This window comes from Taudactylus pleione, unplaced genomic scaffold, assembly GCF_031769625.1.
Source record: "Taudactylus pleione unplaced genomic scaffold, aTauple2 ptg000333l, whole genome shotgun sequence".
In the NCBI taxonomy this organism is placed as follows: Eukaryota; Metazoa; Chordata; class Amphibia; order Anura; family Myobatrachidae; genus Taudactylus; species Taudactylus pleione.
In genome coordinates this window covers 10,441,242-10,463,425 of record NW_028284734.1, presented here as the reverse complement: position 1 = coordinate 10,463,425, position 22,184 = coordinate 10,441,242, and the positions used below count along the sequence as shown (strand labels likewise).

The 22,184-nt window shown below is 40.9% G+C and overlaps 1 protein-coding gene across 2 annotated transcripts in view; it reads right to left on the bottom strand.

The window, feature by feature from the left end:
• Positions 1-22,184, bottom strand: part of MSH3 (mutS homolog 3) — a 324,355-nt gene that overhangs the window by 58,849 nt on the left and 243,322 nt on the right. For both annotated transcript variants that reach the window (XM_088443712.1, XM_088443713.1), the window contains exons 18-19: positions 20,035-20,142; positions 19,589-19,703 (exon numbers count right to left, since the gene is read on the bottom strand). In XM_088443712.1, the coding sequence (XP_088299838.1) occupies positions 19,589-19,703; positions 20,035-20,142 (223 nt within the window). The remainder of the gene's footprint in view (positions 1-19,588; positions 19,704-20,034; positions 20,143-22,184) is intronic.

The window sequence follows — 22,184 nt, the reverse complement described above, 5'->3', positions numbered from 1 at the left end:
AATTCTCGCATTGTAGAGGTGACTAAACCAAATATATCTTTTTTAAAATCTGTAATTAATTGCAGCATTTTACGTAAAGTTATAGGTTCATCCATAATGAGTTCCTCATCAATAACAGGTGATGTTGATTTTGCCATATATGGAGAGGAAGACTGGGACTGCGGCGAAGTTGATGAGCGATCTTTCTGCTTACTTGGAGGGGTTCCTGCATTTGTTTTAAAAGTTTTCTTTGGGATTTGCTATATTTTAAAAAATTTTTGGAGGCATCTTTTGTTTTGTTGAAATAACTTTTACTGTCTTTTCTCTATTTTTCCCTCTCTCTCGAACTCTCTTGCTCTGTTTAATCACTTCTAATTTTAGGGAAAATGAGAGTTATGGTAAGAACTTACCTTTGTTAACTCTATTTCTTCGGAGTCCATAGGGTCCACAGGGAGACAGACCTTAGGGTGTAGGTGATGGAACTGAATCCAGCCACCATGCAGTTAAAAGCTTTCAGCTCTCAGGATGCATTGGTCCACTCTCCCTATACTCCTCCCCTGAGCGAGAGGCACCTCAGCTGGTAAAAAGCCAAAGGCCAGAGAAGGATAAGAGAGAAGGAAGACTGGTACACTCAAGAATCACACTCTCACAGAGAAGGAGATGGGAAAATGGTGACCTGCAAGATATCCCAAATGAAGCCAGGTGCGTCAGGGCGGGTGCCCGGTGGACCCTATGGACTTTGAAGAAAGAGTTGACAAAGGTAAGTTCTTGCCATAACTCTCGAAGAACTACTGCCAAATCCCAAGGAGCCACTGGGTGGACAGGTTGAATCCGGAGGACACCCTAGAGGAAAGTGTGGCTATCCGGAAGTGGTGCAATTCTACGTTGGAGTTATACTGACAGTGCAGAGATATGCACTTTCAGCAAGGCCAGGCGGAGTCCGAGGTCCAATCCAGCTTGAAGGAAGGCCAGGACTCTGGAGATCCGAAACACCTGGGGTCGTAATTCCTGGGACGACACCACTGGAAATATGTATGCCACATTCTGTGGTAGATCCTAGCAGAAGCCGGCTTACGCGCTCAAAGCATTGTGTTGATGACAGAGCTAGAGAATCCTTTGGACCTTAGGAGGGATGTCCCAAGAGCTACACCGTCAAAGACAGACGATCCAGGTCCGGGTAAAGGCAAGGACCCTGAGACAACAGGTCCGGACGTTGAGGCAGCAGGAACGAAGTGTTGATGGAGAGACTCTGAAGATCTGAGTACCAATGACGGCTGGGCCAAGCCGGAGCCACCAGCAGGAGAGTGCTTCCGTGTTCTTTGAACTTCTGAAGAACTAGAGGAAGAAGGGAGACTGAAGGAAACAGGTACGCAAACTTTAAGCCAAATAAGAAATACTGGTGCGCTGTCAATAACTTCTAACCCCAACTGTGTCCGTGGCAGCTCACACGTGAGTTCTGCACCTCACCAAACAATGGAAAGAAGATAAAGAATGTAGAGCGCTCAAACGCTGACACAGTTGATGAGTCCAATGTTGCTGTTTATTGGTTCAAATATATTAATTATTGTAAACACATAGAAATATACATGAATAAATGCAGTATAAAATCAACCAATGGCTAAAATCTAAGCCTAAATGTAAAAAGCAGATCAAAAGTTAGCTGGTTATCCTCGGGCTGACAAAGTATAATAAATGTCCAGTGGACAGTCTGTGGATACTATAAGCTGAATCGCTGGAATATGAATCCTTAGTGGTTACATAGATGATACAATGTGTAATCTCTTACCACTTGTTGGCAATTAAGTTCCACTGATAGTAAGTCCCATAAAGTGCTGGTTCCACATATATATTTGTAATCCTCTGCCGGAGAAATGGATTCTTTGTCTCTAGACGGCAGGTGCGGTTCCAAAGTATGCACTCCGTGTAGTATGGAAATGAGGGGCTTTGATAGCAAGTATCCGTGAGCGGTGGAGCAGTGTGTGGAGGAATCGCTCTGGCGATGTGGTCTCCTGATGTATTACGGTACTTGCAACCACGGGGAATCAATGGAATGGGGGGAGCCTCAAAAGTAGTCAAATATTCACTACTCACTCGTAGTTGATGGGCCACGGCAAATTACAGATCCTCGATCGGTGGTGGCGGTGATTAATGCCAGCGAGCTGATGTAATGGTTCAGAGGATGTAAAAAAGGCAAATCTCAGTTCAGACGCAAAGGCAAATCTCCTTGACGCGTTTCTCCGGGTAATATAACCCCCGGTTTCATCAGAAGGCCAGGTGTAATGAAGAGCCCAGTTAGCTCTTATAAAGTTGAAGTTCCTTAAACTCATTAGAGAGGAAAGGTATCAGCTGTGTGATAATATGCTGTTAAGAGTACACCTGATCTATTCTGCTGCTTGATACACAAAATATGTTGATCTGGCTTATAATGAAAAAAATATAAAATAATAAAAGTAGTAAATCACTTAAAAGGAAATGCATAAACATATGTAATCATGCATATTCAGTCCTAAAGAGACAGGAGACTTGGGTAAAAAATTATAAACAGGAGGAAGTACTAAAAACAAATATGCATATTTCCACAGATATAGGTGGAAACCCCATTGCTCTAAAGATTAGAATTACCCTTCATGGTCACGAAAAATGATGACTATAGTAGATCTTTGATCTGCTTTTTACATTTAGGCTTAGATTTTAGCCATTGGTTGATTTTATACTGCATTTATTCATGTTTATATGTGTTTACAATAATTAATATATTTGAACCAATAAACAGCAACATTGGACTCATCAACTGTGTCAGCGTTTGAACGCAAACTGGAAGGTCTGCTTTACAAACAGAGTGTCCACCAAGGTTGCCTCGGCATCTCGTTCTGGACCCATACACTGGTAATTTGTGATTGTGTCGGGAGGCTATGAGGTCCAACTCCGGGAGGCCCCTTTGTCCACTAGGAGCTGAAACACCTCTTGCCATTCCCCTGGATGCACATCGTGATGACTGAGGAAGTCCGCTTCCCAATTGAGAACTCCCGGAGTTAATACTACTGAAATGGCCGGGAGGTGACACCCATGTCAGAATGCCTGACACTTCTGTCATTACTGCTCGACTTCGAGTGCCTCCTTGATGGTTGATGTAAGCCTGAACCTGCACGGGTTTTCCGTGAAGTATGTGTTTGGCCAAATGGAGGGCCCTGTACACAGGCCGAAGTTGTAATATGTTGATTGGAAGGGTTGCTTCGACTGCTGTCCAACGACCCTGAAAAGAATGTGGACCGGTCACTGCACCCCAGCCCCGGAGACTGGCGTCCGTTGTTAGGAGTACCCACTACGGGATCCAAAAGGGCCGACCCTTGGTTAGATGAGATGTCAGTAGCCACCAAGACAGAGACAGACACTTCCAGAGAGAGCACTATAGTCTGAGCTTTGATCCGGTGGGTCAATCCGTTACATCTGGAGAGGATCAGCCCCTGCAGAGGCCTGGAATGAAATTGGGCATATTCCACCATGTTGAAGGTGGACACAAAGGATCCCAGAACTTGCATCGCCGAGTGTATTGACACCCAGCGACTGTGGAGGCATCTGCGTTTTTGTAGTTGTAATTTGGAGATCTTGTCTGAAGTCAGAAAGATTCTCTGCTGTTGAGAATCCAGTAGGGCCCCCGAATGAAGCATCCTCTGCGAGGGATTCAGGGAGGACTTTCTCCAATTGATTAACCACCCATGCGCTTGTAGAAAGGCAATGGTCAGTTGTAAGTGGTGGCGAAGCACTTCTGGAGAACCCGCCAACAGGAGGAGGTCTGTCCAGGTATGGTAGTAGCCGGATCCCCTGATTCCGCAGATGTGCTGCCATGATAGCCATAACTTTGGTAAACACCCTTGGAGCTGTGGACAGGTCAAAGGGTAGCGCCCGGAACTGGACGTGTTGCTGTAGTATGGCAAACCGGAGAACGCTGGTGAGAGTGTTATAGGGACATGTATGTATGAGAACTGAATATCCAGTGCTACCATAAAATCCCCAGGTTCCATAGCCAGTATAATGGAGCATAGGGTTTCCATTCTGTATCTGGGCACCCTGAGGAACTTGTTCAGGGATTTGAAGTTGACGATAGGCCGATGAGACCCATTCGGCTTCTGCACCAAAAAGAGAGTAGAATAATAACCAGTCCCTCACTGGGATAGTGGGACTGGTACAATTACCCCTGCTTTCAGCAAGGACTGTATGGCCTTGTTCTTGTCTGAAGGAGGGCCTGTGCAGAAAAATTGGTGAGGAGGTCTTCGAAGGAATTGGAGAGCGTACCCATGAGAGACCACTTCTCTTACCCAAGCGTCTTTGGTGGTTTGACACCAGCACTTTGCGAACTGAAGAAGTTGGTCTCCCACTCTGGGATCCGCCAGAGGGAGGCCCACTCCGTCAGGCTGAGGGTTTATCCTCTGGTTTGGAAGCAGTGCATCTTGTGCTCCAGGCCTGTTTCTTAGGCTTGGCAGTCTTCTTTGCGGCTGACTGTCTAGGACAGGACTGCCCTTTGGGTTTTCCTTGGGGACGAAAGGACCGAAAGGAAGTAGTCCGAGACTTTGAAGGGGCAGATGCTGAAGGCAGAAATGCAGATTTTTCGATGCTGCCAATGTGTCAACAATCTTGTCCAGGTCTGGACCAGACAAGATCTCCCCATTGTATGGTAAGGCTTCCAGGCCTTTCTTAGAATCAGCATCCACCCTCCAAGAGTGCAGCCACAGGGAACGGCGAACAGACACGGCTGCAGCCGAGACACTGGAGGTCAGTAGAATGGCATACAGAGCAGCCTCACCAAAATATGCAGCCATATCCCTAATGTGGCCAACCAATGACACCTGATTCTCAGGAGCTTCCGTGGGGAAGGAGTCCTCAAGCGCATCAGCCCAGCTCTCTATACCTTTAGCTATCCACGAGATAGCCATGGACGGGCGGGGAATAGCTCCTGAAAGAGAGTATATAGATTTCAGGCAATTTTCCACCTTCCTATCTGTAGGATCCTTTAAGAAGCATAGGTAGTGTAGCACTTTTTATTAAATGTGTAACATGAGAATCCACCGCAGGTGAGCCTCAGGAAATGGATAAGATGAGGCCAAACGCTTTTGAGACTGTTACCTCTTAGCAGGCAGCAGCCATGTGTTCTACCAGCTGGTCTGATAGAGGGAATACTGCTGAAGTCACCTTTACCCATTTAAACTGAGGGTGTTTGGATTGAGGGGCAGGCTCGTCATCCTCTATTACCAATATGGATATGACCGCACGCAGCAAGGCAGGAATATCCCAGCCTCCAGCCACGGAGTGAAAAGATCTTTTCATTCCGTGGCTGGAGGCTGGGATATAGCTGCACTTCACCTTGACAAGGAACTGCTTAATCTGGTTACACTTTAAAAAGGACTGTTGCGCATGTTGGATTATTACTTTGTATTTTGTTGTTGTAATTTTTTTCCTCTGCTGCAGTTGTCTCTTGTCTAGAAAATGTCTTCAGAGGGAAATCTATTATAATATGCACGTCACAAGCCTGTGGCTTTCTGATCCTGTTGTAACTGTGTTCGTAATATAACATTTGTGTAATGGATAAACGACTGAGGAGATTTGAGGAATGTCACAGAACGTTTAGTGAACATTTAAACACAGCCTTTAGTACAAAAGTCACATATAAAAATTATATTTTAGATTTAGATACTATATGCTTTAAGTCTGATAAATTATATATTAATTACATGAAACTCAATTGGGTAGTCATTACATTAGAAAATGACAGAGGACAAACGAGTACCCAGAGTTTTAAGGGTGAAAAAGAGCCCCACGTTTGGAAATGAGAAAAAAGAATTCCTAGACAATTGGTATCAGATCCTTGAGAACTGTTCGTTAGAATTAATGAGATTGATATTAAATGAAAGGAAAAAGGAACTAATAGATTTAGATAAAGAAATGTTAGAACTAGAAAAACAAATAGAACCTGTAAAAGAAATGTCAGAATCTAAGGAACTATGGATGGAATCAGAATTACGGATTAATAAACTTGAACAAGAGGTTATTAATACGAAAGTTAAGAAATTTAAAAGAGATACTGATGACTACAAAAATAATTGTGTACAGAATTGGTCTAATGATAATGGAGAAATATAGGAAAGAGCCATATATGAGAGAAAGGAAACCTCAAAGCGAAGGAGGGTATCAAGTGAGAAAAGGGAATACATTTAAACCATATGTGAATAAGAGAATTTAGACTAGGGTTTCAAGAGATTTGAAGTATTAGCCCCATCACCTGTATATTCTCATGAACATCATCCTTTTCAGAGGGATTTAAACTAGAGAAATCATCGGGGGTGGGGAGAGGAAATAATGACACAAGCCAGTCCAGGTCTGAGAATGAAAACAAAAAAAGAAGAAATAAGAGAGGAACGAGAGGGGGGACGAGATGCAAAATTGAGAAGACAGAACCCCCACTAGAGTCCGGTATATTTAACTTATCAGATGTGGCTTTAAGAGATAATGAGATTAAAGTTCTATCACGTTGTCTTACCTTTGCACCCAACAACACACCAAGTGGTTTTTAGCTTTTTATTGATACTAATAAATTTATTAGAAACTTTACCCTAAAAAGGCACTTCCTGAAGAATACAAATAATAGGGTTACGAATGTAAACACATGTAATCATTTGAAAAAGAAGTCTGTCTTCTATCCTGTTAAATCGAGGGGTAATTTTATAGAGACATTTTTTTATTTAGTCAAAAAGGATTTCGATAATTTATGTAATTCTAATAATAAATTTAAGGATAATTTAAGTAAAGGTGAATGGGATGCTATTAAAAAAGTAGAATCTAATCATGAAATACAGTAGTTATTAAAATGGCAGATAAAAAGGAGGAGGGGTTGTGATTTTAAATAAGAAGGACTATATTGATGAATGTTTGAGATTGTTGGGAGATACTGATACTTATAAGAGACTGGAATCAGATCCAACTGAAAGGATTGTGAGTGATATCCGATTAATTTTAGAAAAAGGTCTTAATTTTAACTGTATTAATGAGGATGAATTTGGTTACATCTTTAACCCGCACCCAAGAATACCCATCTTTTATAGTCTGGCTAAGATTCATAAACGCCTCACTAGACCACTGGGGTGCCAGATTATATCGGGAATAAATTCAGCCTCCTCTAACATGTCAGAGTATGTTGATACTCATTAAAACATATATGTTACAATTGAATTCATATGTTAAAGATTCTACAGAAATCCTCTGTGAGCTAGAAGATTTCAGATGGGATTGTGCCTTCAAATGTGTGACGATAGATGTAGAAGCGCTCTATACTAGTATACCGCATAACGATGGTATAGAAGCATCATTTGGAAAATGATGTGGAAGTAAATGATGATAAATGGGAATTCATTTTAGATTGCTTCAGGTTTATTTTGACCAATAATTTTAAATTCCAAGACTCATTTTATAACCAAAATTGAGGTGTAGCTATGGGGACCCCCTATGCACTGAGTTTAGTGAACTTATATTTGGACAAATGGGAAAGAGAAGTGGTTGAGAATAACAACCCCTTTAGTAGATATATCAAGATCTTTCGTAGTTACATAGACAACATACTTATTGTATGGGAGGGGGATGAGGCCACTTTCCAGGAGTTTATGATTTATTTAAATAAGAATAACTATAACTTGCACTTTACCTTCAATATTCATAGTGATCAGATAGATTTCCTTGATTTGACTTTGGATAGTACCGATCATAAAACAGGTGATAAAATGAAGACATACGTTTATCAAAGTAGTAGATAGGAACAGCCATGTTCATTATCAAAGCTGCCATCATAAGAAATGGGTATCCAATATTCCCTTCTCCCAAGAAGTTTATAAGAAGAGATTTATTGATAAAGCATATCCAGGAAAAACCTTTGAGCATTGTAAGCAGAAGGCGACAGGCCGTGATAGATTAGAATTATTGAAGTACAAAAATAAGAAGCGTAAGCAGGATAAGGGAGTATACATTACTCCTTTTATCACCACATTTAAATATTACATCAAAAGAAATAGAGAAAATCCTGGATAAGCATTGGGATATATTTAATATATCTTTAGTGCAGTAACCATCATGTAGTTTCTTATAGATCCATAAAATGTTATAAATAGGGAATAGTATGTTTTATTGCTTTTATGAGTAATGTCACATGTAGATGTTTTATATGTTATCCTTACTTTTTGGCCCTATGTAATATTGTACTGTAGAGGTACATGTCGGAGAATTTAGTTTTAGCTAATTGGACTATTAAAACATATATATTTTTTCAGAATTTTGCACTTTGATATATACACATGGATTTTTCTGCTAATAAGTGAATATTGGTAATATCTCTGATACTTAGCTTATTAAGTGAATGATACAGTATTAGTCTTACAGATACTTTTCAACAAGTGACTTTTTAAAAAGTTATATAGATTTGATATTTTATAATAGTTGTTTCTTATGAGGTTTATAACGTGTCTGTATACAGCGCTGTGCCAATACTTTGTTTTAATTGTATTGTAATTGAATTAATTGAATAGCCTATAATCTGTATAAAATGTAACACTGACAGGGGTTAGCCACACCTCCTGATGAAGTCAATCTATGATGAAATGTGTAAAAAAGGGCGTGGCCAGTAACGTGGATGTATGCGAACGTCACCTGTTGGTTACCAGAGCGGGCAGAGATCTGTGAACAGCCAGCTTTTACGCATGGTGGATAGTGACCATCGAGCACATGAAAAACCTTCCACGGCTAAGATCGCTACTTTTAACTTAAATGTATGTGAACAATTGAAGTTGAGTAAAGTTATTGTTACATTTTACTTACAAGTGCACTTTCATTATGTTTGTGTATATTCACCACACAGACTCCCAAGAATTACTGAGGAAAAAGGGATACTAGGAGATTGTTCGGAAGCACTTACTACAGGCTTTTAATACAGCATTCTCTGGTACGCAGTTCTTTGTAGTCCTGTCCAGCTACTCACTACTCATGACCAAAAATACTACACTATATTATCCCTTTCCCTGGGCTTGAATGAGCTCTTTCTAAGGTGATCCAGCAGATGACATCCTGTCCACTCCATCCAGCAGGAAGTCCTGTACCTCTGGGATTCAGATAAGATTTAAAGATTTTTCTTCTGGTACGTGCAATTATTTTGAGCACCTATTTTCACTATAAATCAACAATATTACACTATCAGGCGCATGTCTTTTTAACCCTCTTTCCAGAACTACTCCAACTGTTGGCCAAACGGAACCCCAAGAAGACTGCTGCCACCTTCATTTCAAGGATTAGTGAATTTCACTTGACTTTATCACTGCACTTTATTTATTCATTATTTAACCTGGGGAAAAGATTTTTTTGTGCGCCGTCCCTGTACACATTCATATATATATATATACCAGGAAGGGCCCTGCACTCGCATTCATAAATAGTAACTCGTCGGGGTGCTTCCAAGGACACAAGGTCCCTATATAGTCCAAAAAATATCCAATAAGGAAGGATGCACTCTCCTTTTAAAAGTGTAGAAACAATTTATTCTTGTTATGGAACAGCATATTGGTGGCAGAGAATTTGCAATGCGGTCGGTCAACGTTTCGGTTCCCAAATGAACCTTTCTCAAGACCTTTTCAAATCATAGACATCATTTCAGATAGTGGTCATCAGATATGCAATAACAAAATTCTGAGAAACTGACAAGAAACACAAAAACTTGTCTAGCAGGCTCCAAAAATACTTAAAATCACATATACACCCGTGTTGGAAGAAAGACACTTTTTCCTTGACAAGAATAATTTCACCAATGGTCAGTGCAGGTAATTAGTAAAGCCCCTGTATGCAAGGTAATGGATAAATACCTCATACAGTTAGTATATATTGCCCCAATTAGCATAGGGTTCCAAATATGTCCACACTCCTGTGGATGGACAATAAGTGAAAAATAAATAATAGTGGACTGTTTAACAAGTGACACGGTGTACTGTTAAATGTATAGGTAATCATATCTACCTAAAAGCCCATCATGTCAGCATATAGAGCACACTGGTGGTGCTCTATAGTCATCAATGTCTGCAAAATGACATAAAAAATAAATAATCAAAGCATTCTAATAGATACTGGCACACAGTGACAGTGCTGCTGACATACTCAAGCTTACCTTGCTAACAATAAGCGTTAGGGTAAAGGATGGCTGGCCAGATTAGGAGTGAAGAGGGTGCGCGTGCCGCCAGCGTCAGCAGCATATGCGCTGCATGGTGCCTCGAGGCTATTAAGCCCACTAGCCGGAAGTCGGTGTAACCAAGTTTACACTTCCGCGTGTTGGCCTGACACGCAAAGCAAACGGTGGCCGCAAATGGTCAAAATAGGGTGGTATGTGGAGAGAGCTAGTAGCGCATTATACTGATGTTATAAATACCATAGGGAGACATAATATGCGCTCTATAGTATATGTGGTAAGTATTTATCAAGGAGCCTACTATAGCTAACAAATCTTATTACAAGCATAAATAAATCAACAATGTTAGTATAGTCGGACTTATGAAAACAAAATCAATACATAATATATTAAACATATATGTATAATATAAACATAAGAATAAGAGTAAGTGTCAGAAGTGGAGGGAGATATTACACAAACATATGGATATTCAAAGGATGTAGCTATCAAAGCTATAGTACACCTGCCTAAAGTTAGAATTTTTTTTTTTTTTTAGAGAAAAATACCTAGAGGATTATGTTCATTTAAACCTCTAGGGGTCACTGTATCCAGTGTATGGATCCAAAAGCGCTCTCGTTTTTTTAACGACAAAAGCCTATCTGTCCCTGGTTTAGGAGGAATCCAATCTATAAGTTTACATCTAAGTGTCGCCAACTGATGGGATTTTTCAAGAAAATGTCTAGCTACCGGTTTGTCGCTTTTGCCCGTAGTATAAGCTGCCCTGATAGAGGCTCTATGGTTAGCCATTCTATCACGAAACCTGCGGGTCGTCAGGCCTACATAATATAAGCCGCATGGACAAATTAAAATGTATATCAAATGGTCAAGGGTGCAATGTAATCTATACTTGATTTGGATTAGCCGTCCTGAATGAGGGTGCGGGAAAGTTGGGCCAACCATCATAGAGGTGCAAGTCACACAGCCACCACATGAGACATTACCTGGTCTTTTTACCATGATTTCAGAGACATTATTAGGTTTACCAGGGTAGAGGCGTGGTCTCATCAATATTTGTCTGAAGTTTGGTCCCCTCTTATATGCCATCATTGGTGGTGCCATATTGTGGAACGGTAGTGTCTTGTCACTAGTGATGATAGGCCAAAATCTCTTGAGATTTTTGGGTCGATTGAGCTTGGGCATCAAAAGTAGTAGTAAAAATAAGACGTGGCTTATTCTTACTCATTGTAGCCCCTCCAGTGTGGGCCTGAGCATTATCCGTTGCCTTCTGTAGACACTTGGACAAGGTGGCTTGTTTATAACCTCATGCTAGGAATCTCCCGGTCATCTCGGCCAACTGTAATTCCATCTTGTCAGCTTCAGAGTTGATACGTATCACTCGTAGGTATTGTGACAATGGTAAGCTGTCTCCTCTGCGCCGCCTCCTTGTAACCACCCCTCCTCGGATGTGGTCTCCGGTTAGGTCGTCGTTGTTGCCGTAGGGTGATAGCTCGTAGGGTGATGGCTAGTAGGTAGTAAGGCTAAATTCCTATCTGTGGCTTTTCTATATAGAGAGGTTGTTAATTTACCATCTACGACGCCAATAGTGACATCGAGAAAATGAATTTCACTCATACTTGATTCGTATGTAAAGCGGATCGGTGAATCCAGCATATTGAGATTGGATACCATTTGTTCAAAAGAATCAACTGTATCTTGCCAAAGAAGAATGATATCATCAATGAAACGGCAGTAGAATTTAATCTTATTGCCGTATTTGGAAATTATATGTTCTTGTTCATATTTAGCCATATATATATATATATATATATATATATATATATATATATATATATATATATTAGCGTATGATGGAGCTAAATTGGAGCCAATCGCAGTCCCCGAAATTTGCATATAGTAACCATCCTTATATTGAAAGTGGTTATTATAAAACACAAGTGTAGCCAATTCTATTAATAAATCCGTGGGCCTATGTGTATTGGACCTGGTCATCAGAACTTCCCTTAATGATCGTATGCCCTCCTGGTGAGGGATCACAGTGTAGAGTGACTTAACATCCATGGTAGCCAATATTATATTTTCCAATCCATCAATCTCTCTAATACACTGTAACAGATGTCCAGTATCCCTGAGATGGGTGGGATGGTTACACACTAATGGCTGTAATTCACTATCAACAAAAATGGCTAGTGGTTGAAGTACAGACCCCTGTGCAGAAATGATTGGTCTCCCAGGTGGTTTCACAAGTGTTTTATGAATTTTAGGTAGTGTGTAAATTATAGGACATTGAGGTTTATCCACCGTAAGATATTGGAATTCGTTGTCATCAATCCATCTATGTGCAAGAGCATGGCTGAGAACAATATCAACCTTAACTTTAATGGCCACTGGTCTAAGAGCCAAACTGGTATATACTTTATTGTCCTGCAGTTGGGACATGATTTCGGCATCATAGTCGGTCCAATCCTGTAATACTACCGCACCGCCCTTATCGGCAGGTCTAATAACTAAAAATGGATTTTCTTTTAAGGATTGTAATGCTCTTTTTTTCTCCAGGAGATAAATTGTTAAATACTCGAGGGGCCTTGTTTGCCATCATATCATTATTTACTAACCTAAGATAGCTTTTTAGACTTGCATTGTTCGAAGGTGGGTCAAAAGTGGAGGGTCTTTTAAATCCAGCTATATTATCAGTAGAGCCCTTGTTGGAGAAAAATTCTTTCAATCGCATATTTCTACCAAATCTATATAGATCAATGGTGTTATTAAAGCGGCTATGTCTGTACGTAGGTACAAAGGTTAAACCTCTGCTTAATACCCTCAATTGGTCCTCATTGAGCGTAAAGCTAGACAAATTAAATACAACATCAGCTTCTAGAGCCTCCTTCCTCTGCGCCGCCTCCTTGTAACCACCCCTCCTCGGATGTGGTCTCCGGTTATGTCGTCGTTGTTGTCTGAAGGGTGGCGTTCCTGTTGTTATCCTGTTTCTAAAAAATGTCTGCTAGTTTTTAACGTATCCTGATAGGCGTCTGTATCTGAAGTTGATAACGAGGAACCAGACTCTGCTGGATATTGTGGCTGTATCTGTATGTTTTAGCTTGTGATTTGGGCCTAGAATGTGGAATAACGCCCAACAACCAACGATAATACTGTACAGAGTGACTACCAAAGTCATACTGTTTAAGTTTTTTTTCTCTTAAAGGAGGTAAGATCCCTTTCTATAGTTATCAATCTGTGTTTGCAATCTCTCCAACCAATTATTAGCCTTGTCCTCTTTTAAGGTGGGTAAGGTAACAATTTTAGCTTGTTCAATTTCAACCTTAACCTTCTGAAGTTCACCTCCTACTTCTTCAATCACCAGAACCATTAAATTCAGTGAACATTTGTTCAAAATAGCACACCAGCGACTGCAGAATACTGGGTTATTTCTACCTAATGTGGGAATATTGTATATCCTAAAACCCTGTGGGATCTGTTTACGACGGTGATATTCAGACAAAAATTGTCCATGTAATAAAAGATCAATTTCCCTCCTCTGTAGTCTAAGTAACCTATAAAAAAGATCTGCAGATGTTTCAGCAGGTAATGTGCTAAAATCTAATTTGTCAAAGAGAACTTTGCTAATTTCATCATCAGTAAATGAGATTGCTCCACTTTCTGCCTGTGATAGAAGTGCTTCATCAAACAGACCAGTATTGCCCTGGGCCATACTTTAAAGTCTAGTCAACTAAGGACACAATATGTCAAAGTAAATCAAAATTATATATATATATATATATATATATATATATGCACAACACTGGTCCTGACTGATGCTGGGATAAGCTGCAGGAGCCCACTGCCTAAGTATGCGCCACACTGGTCTTGTCTGACGCTTTGAGCCGCAGGGGCCTACTGTATGCCTAAATATGGCACAGTGCAGCGTACAACAGTATGTGACAGATCTCACAAATATTAACTTTTATATATGTGAGGTAAAAGAACCACCCTAACTACACCTGGATTAGGGATGAATTAGAGGAAAGGTATAGGTATATACCGAAAGTTAGGAAAAAAGACAGGCAGAGTTAGCATAAGTCCCATACAATGCAGAATTCACACTGCAAATTGGCACTACAATCAACTACACAGACTCAGTGTCTGGTAGACTATAGCGCTACATACACTAACCCAAGGGAGAGGTATGTAGGGGGACCGGACCTCACGCTGTCCTGAGAGAGCTGCGACTGCACCATGAAGAAAATGGCCGCCGGAGACCTCAGAGAAGGCGTGGCCAAGGACGAAAACAGCTCAGGGAAGCCAGATGTCAGAGGAAAGGCACCCTGAGCTGAGGGGAGAAGCCGCTGAAATGGGGAAGCTGTCTCCCCTGACTGATCGTTAACCCCCGAGACGCTGGTTCCCGCACAGAATGTCCCTGTTGGTTTAGTGGATCGCGGTGGCTAGAGCCTGCGTCCACACTCAGCCACCTCCGGTCTGTCCCCTGAGACCGGAGATATTAACTGCCTTAATGCCCGGGTCACCGCGAGCGATGACACGCCTTACACCTGTCCCCTTAGTGTCCGCCTGCCGTCTCGATGCTCCCCGCGCTCTGTTGAAGAATGAAACTAAACTAAATCATAAAAATAACAAGCTTAAGGGCTGCCTAAGCAGCCCTCTGCGAAATGGTGACCGACTCTGGCCGGGCACCAACGAAACTGAGGTACCTCTAGGTCGGGGGCGGGGTATAGGGAGAGTGGGCCAGTGCATCCTGGGAGCTGAAAGCTTTTAACTGAGTGGTGCCCAGATTCAGTTCCATCACATACACCCCAAGGTCTCCCTGTGGAGCCTATGGACTCTGAAGAAGAAACAAAGCTTAATGATGTGTTTAATATAGGTGGTGGTATGGGAGCCACATATACATTTTTATGCCATTTTATTAAGTTTCAGTCAGCATTTCCAGACATCACCTGGTCTGTAGAGGATTCCTAGTGCTGGCATCTCCGTCTCCTTCTGGTGCTGCTCCTTTTTCTAGGCCCCAGTCCAGACACCAATCCTCTCCCCACAGTGCTGCCTCCCCGCCGGGTCTCCCTCAGGGTGGTACATACTGCATCCGTTTCTCTCGACCCCACCACACTCATCACACTCCAGCTGGTCTCCGGGATCACGCTTAGCCTTGTGGCGGGTCCTCCGACCAGTTAGCCCGGGAGTCACCGGACGCTCCCACACCCGTGGCTTGTCTCTGGGGTCGACTCCCACAGCAGCAGGGGTGAGTCTCTGCCAAGTTATTAAGCTTTATTATGAGATGTCGTCCAAATTCATCCAGTGGAAGGCTCAGAACAGGCTGCCTGGGTCAAAATTCTGTATAGCGTACACGCACAGGAGGTCCTAGCGGGACCCTAACCCCCACTAAAACCTGGCCAGGATCTAACTGGACCACTTGCGTTGGTTTCATCCCAATCGGTGCAGGGGTGTTCGAATGCATAACAGGACAGACAGACAAACAGACCAATGAATTTTTTATATAAAACAATGCACATATTGTACCGGTTGTTTTGATACTAAGTATACTGCGCTTGTGATAGGAAGCTGCTGTACCCTGAATGTGTGAAGTAGATAATTATGGGGGTCTGCTTTGTACGGCGCTACACCGAGTGATTTATGTGAAATTGAAGTGTTATTTGTGTGCTAATTGTGTGAAATAACCACAACGGCAGATACCTTTTATAGTACCCGCATCATCTGCCATTGTGGTTATTTCACACAATTATTACACAAACACTCCAATTTCACATAAGCCAGTTAGTTTAGCGCCATATACCCCCCCCCCCTCTTCTTAATTATATATATCGGTTGTTATACTAGAATTATGTTTCACAGTTGGCCTGATGGTGTGGTTAAAGTTATTTTGCGCTTTTACAAAACGTGCCTTAGTTGTAACTGAGAACGCTCTGCAGGACAGCTAGATTAATAGAATATGCATCAGGTCATTTACTGTGGTTCCTGGTAAAATCCATTAGGCACTTTGCCATGAACTGAAAACAGAGCCCTGAATTACCCGACAGGATAAGGAAATGATGGCTGTTTATTCACCACACAGTAAACAGTTATACAGTATACAGTATATGACTATCGTTAGGTAAACTGGCTTTACAAAAGCAAACCAGTATAACGCTGTTTACAAAACTAAACTTTTTGTTGAGCTTCACGCCATCCACTAATGTTGTTCCAAAAAGAAGATTACATGTTATAAGCTATTATTATAGTTTGGTGCATAAATTGTCAGCTGTGGCTGGAAAAGTAATCCTGTGCAGAATAGAAACAACTTTATCAAAGCACACAAGAATTATCATCACAGAATGTTAAAGGAAAACTCTTCAGTATTTATAAAGGCGGCTATTTCAGAGTATAGACTAGATTTTTTGAGCAAGAACAACCTATACTAGCGCTCCAAAAAGGAAGCAGCCAAGTAAACACTAAACACCTAATAAACTAAATGGAAAACAAACGGTTCATGCTGGTCTGGCACTAGCCAAATACATAGTGAATGGCGTATGGTAACACGCAAAAATGTTTTTTTCATACAGGTCACATAACATCTAATGATATGATATAGAAATTTCATGTGCATCCAAAATGGTTAATGGAAATGTAATAAGATAAAAGAAGAAAGAAAAGTGCAATTAAATTTTAAAATGCATAAATCAAAATGTATGTGAGAATATTATAATTACTCAAGCCATAAACACCCGTGATATTTCAAATAGTTACACTTAAAATACACATAGAAGTCACGTGCAAAGAACGATATATGGTCATGAAAGGAACCATTTATAGTGTAGTTTTTGATATTGGGGGCGATGTATGAAGGTGCGTTATGGGGTTTAGTGGTATCAGCGCATGTTATGTGCGCTTATACCTCTTCTCCCCATGTATTAAATGTGGGGTTGGGTGTTAAATGACAGGGGCGCTATGCACCCCTGTCATTATACGTGCTGCCATCTACAAGCTAGATGATAGGCAATGTATGAACGGTCAGTGGTACTGACCGTTCCAACAGCTGCAGCTATCAATTTCCAGAGCTGCAACTGTCGTGGCCTGACCACAGCCGGGACAGCACTGTGTCTGGCTGCGGGACTCTCGCGAGATCTTGCGAATGCCCACTGGAGACGGCCAGGAGGTGTGAGACAGCGCATCAGCACTAGGCTGATACACTCTGGGGTCTGGCAGGGATCGCAGGTGGGGAGAGTTTTCACTCCCCCGCTCCGGCAGACAAGATGTTAATATATTTCGATGGCACTGCTTCCTGCTTCTCCTCAGTAAAGAGGCCACTATAATGCATCTCCCCCATTGTGTGAAATCTACATAAGGTGTACTCAACAAGCTACCAACTAATTTGGGCATATAATTACTCTGCAGAGTAGTCAGTGAGAACAAAGGAGTCAGTGCCCTGCTAGAATTGCAGGTAACTATTCTCCATATATTAAACAGTACTGTTGCTCTAAACAGGGGGTGATTCTCCTTACTCATGCACACATAATTCAAAATCCCATTTTAAAAGGCAAAAGTACAGTACAGTACTTCAAGTTCTTATTATTGAAGATTGATAAAGCACCACAGTGCTTTGCAGTGCCAGCCAATAAGGAAAAACATAAAACAGGGACAAGGCAAACCTAATAAATGCTCTGCAGGCGGTATGCAGTCATATTGTTGACGTTTAGAATGTCGACACGAATATGGAATGGTTCTGAATGTCGACATGTTAAAAGTGTCTACATTATGAACATATCAGCGCTCGGCTAAAGTTAGGGCTAGATAGTATAGTCTACATTCTCTCTGTCGACGTGCACAATGTCGACATGTTGAACATGTCTGCATTATGTCAGTGTGGACATAGTGAATGTCAACATGTTACGTTTATGAAAAGGTGATTTATTGTGAAACAAGTATCTGTAGTGTTTATTAGACAATAAATATTCATGTTTGCTTTTGGTTCCCTTTCTTGAAAATTTAATAAAAAGTGTCAGCATGTGTATAAAGACTAATGTTGTTTTCTGAAATTACAAAGTCTTCGGAAAAAAAAACAAGGTATAACTTTTGTGGGTACCGCATAAAAATATCAGTGATATTCGTATTGGAATGCGACGAGCGCTAACGTCGGAGAATGGCCTCAGCACAAGGGGCAGAAAACCCTCAGAAGTGAAGGGGTTAAACTAAAAGCACAGCACAGGCGACTCTTAAAGGGTAAAAGGTAATGTTCGAAATTTGAGAATTTTTTTTTCTTTAAGCATAGCCCATACATAGACTTTAGCTAGGTGATATTGATATATATATATCACCCTGGATGAGTTATTAACAATAGGTTAGCCAAAGCTTAACTGCGATAAAGAAAGATGAAGTCGGTACATTGTGAACAATACTAAAAGTGCCAGTGAAGCAGTGAAATTGTAGGCTGATCCTCTCCATAGCAACAGATTTCTATGAGAAGCCTACATTAATATGGAAATAGAAACACATAAATGCACTTTACAGACAACGGCAATGTCTATTATGTTAGATAATGCATTTACAACAGCCTGCTTTAAATAAAACCTGTTGATACTGGATATATCCATCTGAGATAAGACTTCTTGATTAAGATACCATAATACTCAGCTTAGGTTTTTATATATATTCTCAGTTTGACATTTAGCAAGTTGAAGGTACAATCAGGGCTTGCACTACCATTAGGCAATTATGGGCATCAATGGTTAAGAGGTGGCGAACTTACTCAAGACCCTATTTATTACAAACTGAGATGAAGGTCCAATTATTAGCATTCTTTATTGTGCCATTGTATCACTGCAACAATAAATGGGCTTTTTGTGGGAAAAGGGGGGGGGGGGCTATTTATCAATCTGCAGTTGGCGGAATGTGGACTGTGATAAGGGCCCATCCTGGTGATGAGTAATGTTATAGCAATCACTATATGCAGTACATTACTTCCAGCAAAACGTGCACTGCAGAAACTTTGCCATGGGAGAGATATAGCAAGACCCCTCTCTGGCCAGATTGCTCCACTGATGATGGTGTTAGATAAGCTTTTCAAAGCTTGTTGAGATAGCCTATTAATGCCATCCCCATTGAAAATAATTGGCACGTGTGCTGCAAGTGCTGTTGCTTGCAAAACGCCTCATAGCTTTGATAAATTGGTGCAAAACTTAATTCTGACTTCTTTAAGGGCAGAGAACGTTTGATAAATAGACCCCTGAATGAGCGCCGGCTCTTGGCTGTGGCATGATGTTGGAGAAGCCGCAACAAGGCACAAATATGTGGCTCTCGGATACAGTAAGTGAAAATATTGGAACTACATCAAACCTTGGATAAGAATTAGTACAGAATGTATTCTAATGCAAGGAGTACACGCTGAGCGAAACTCTATGTACTCACTGAGAGGCTGGTGCTGTTCGGGACATACTGACTTTGCTCCTCCAGTAATAAATCAATCACAGGATGGCGGCCATTTTTAATAATTACTTGACTTCCACAATCATGCACAGTTGGTCTGCAAATTAAACACATTTTTATAATTGGAGTAGCATGCACATTTTCTTGTGTGAATGCCAGATACACAAGGAATATTATTAATTTTTTAATGAAGAAATTGACAACAATTTTTCCTTTTCCTCAATATTTCTTAGAAGTGTTATGCTATGTGGGTTTGTGTGAAAGAGTATTTCTTGGCGCTGCAATACAGTTTAATTGTCTATTACTTTGCCCACAGGGATTTTCAGAAATTAAAACTACAGTATAAGAAAAATGAAATCTAGTGACAGGCATTGTATTTTAGGAGTGTTGAGTATTATGTAACAGGGAACAGACACTAAATTGATTACCTGCAATAATCACTGTGTTTGGCCACATCAGCCAAAGAGAAGATGCAGTCAGCAGTTGCTAGGTGATTCACAGCCTTAGATACTGAATGGTAATGTTCTCCAAATTTGCTATAAATAAAACAAGATTAATTAGTATCTTCAATTGTGCACAGAAGAAACTATTACTATGCAAACACTTTGGTAACTATGATACGTTCCTGGAAGAACTAGAGAAAAATAGAAGTAGTAGGAAATGATTAACCTAACACAATAAGTCATTTCAGAGACGTTCCTCTCTATAAACTTTATATAATGGGAATCAGAACAGTGTGAAGGCTTGAGCAGTTTACACTGAAACAGGAGCATGTCAGTATCTTGTGCACTTTCTAGTGACAGCTATTTTTGTTCACTACATGTGTGATTGGAATATAGCGCAGACCGGTTAAATGACTATTATGCAAACAGCAGCAGGCCAAGAGCTATGTTACAGTCTGTAATTCCAGTTACTTGCTCTTCCATGGCCTATGCTACCAAAAGTTAATCAGCCTGAAGCTTTGAGCTACCACAATGAATTAAAGGTTAAGTTTAGTTTTAAAAGTAGTTTACAAAATTAAAAGCTTTTACTATTCATTTTGACCCCCTTACCTGAATGGCAGATGTGAATGATTACAAGGGAGGGAGCTTCAATGCGAAGTAAAGGTGCAGGAAAATTAATATTTAAAAGCACATTTTAGATAGAAATTAACCATGAAATTCACAATTTTGTGTTATTGAGAGGAACTGTCCACTTTTGGGTTTTCATTAATTACATTGAAGGATAGTTCCATTTCAAAATTATTTTTCTAATTAAATTTGTTATGGTTAAGTAATATATATTAATGGATTAACACTTGTTGATTGGTGTTGGACTGGTGTAAACTGATAAACACGCTGGAGCTGCCATTTGCCAGGCAGTTTTTAAAGACCTGATCTTCATTTGCAACATCTGCAACCATGGAAAGTAACCGTGGCCTGTACGTATTTTTCTCCATTATTAAAAATATCAGTAAGTAAGGCCAGTTATTTACAACTTGTAACATGACAGCAACAGTGTTTTTCCAAGTTTTCATCAGGAAATTTTAGGTAGATCCTCTTTTAGGCATCGTGGGCCATTCCAGTAATGGTGCGTACACACAGTCAGATATAACAGGACGATATCGTTATCGATCATATCGTCCTGTTTTTGGGCCCTTCCAACCCCCAAAAGATGGTTGATGCGTGGACACGGATGGTCGATATTGATAATCGCCCGCGCATGCAGGCCAACCTGGCCGATATCGACCAGGTTAGCCTGTTTACTATAGGGACCCGCGATCCTCGATCCCGGGTCGTTATAGTTGTTTTGGGGTTGGTGCATGTGCTGGATGTTCGATATCGAACATCCAGCACATGAAGGATGATCACACAACAATATCTGATTGCTGTCTGATCGCTACGTGTGTACAGAGCTTAAGATTTAGCACCCATAAAAATTTGAACTAAAGCAACATTATTTAAACTTTTCAGGTTTACTATACAGCAAAAATAAATATTCTCAAGAAAACTAGGGTAGATGTAAATCTAATGGCTACAAGAGTCAATTATTCAGAACATTTCTTGACACAGTGCAACAGAGGCATCTACAGATATGCCCAGCTATATCCTTGCCGCTTGTGCGGCAAATCGCACCACGCATAGTGCAAGATGCACAACCTTAAGCGGATACGTACACTGCGTACGCGACCGTGACTCCTTAAGAATGCATGGTGCGATTCCAGTGCGTGCCATAGCGTATGCAGGAATGTGGAATCACATGGCGTGATGCGTGCGCACATTTGTGGCGTGATCACCCACATTCTAACTGGGTGCATCTGTATTACTGCCACTCAAAAGTGAACTGCACATACATCACTATTGTTACAAGTGGGTTTTTCCAGGCATGAAAGGAACTATCAGATGAACACTTGAAAGCTCAAGATTCACTTCTCTCCTTAGCTAGGGTTCAAATTCTTTACATGTTTTGTTACAATGGATTCTTCCCATGGCAAGTAAGGATGTTCCCCGTGTCCCAGCTATAGTTCAAATCCAAGTATGCAATGTCTAAATTAATAGCAACTAGCTGAAATATTGTCAGAGACATCATGGTAATGGAA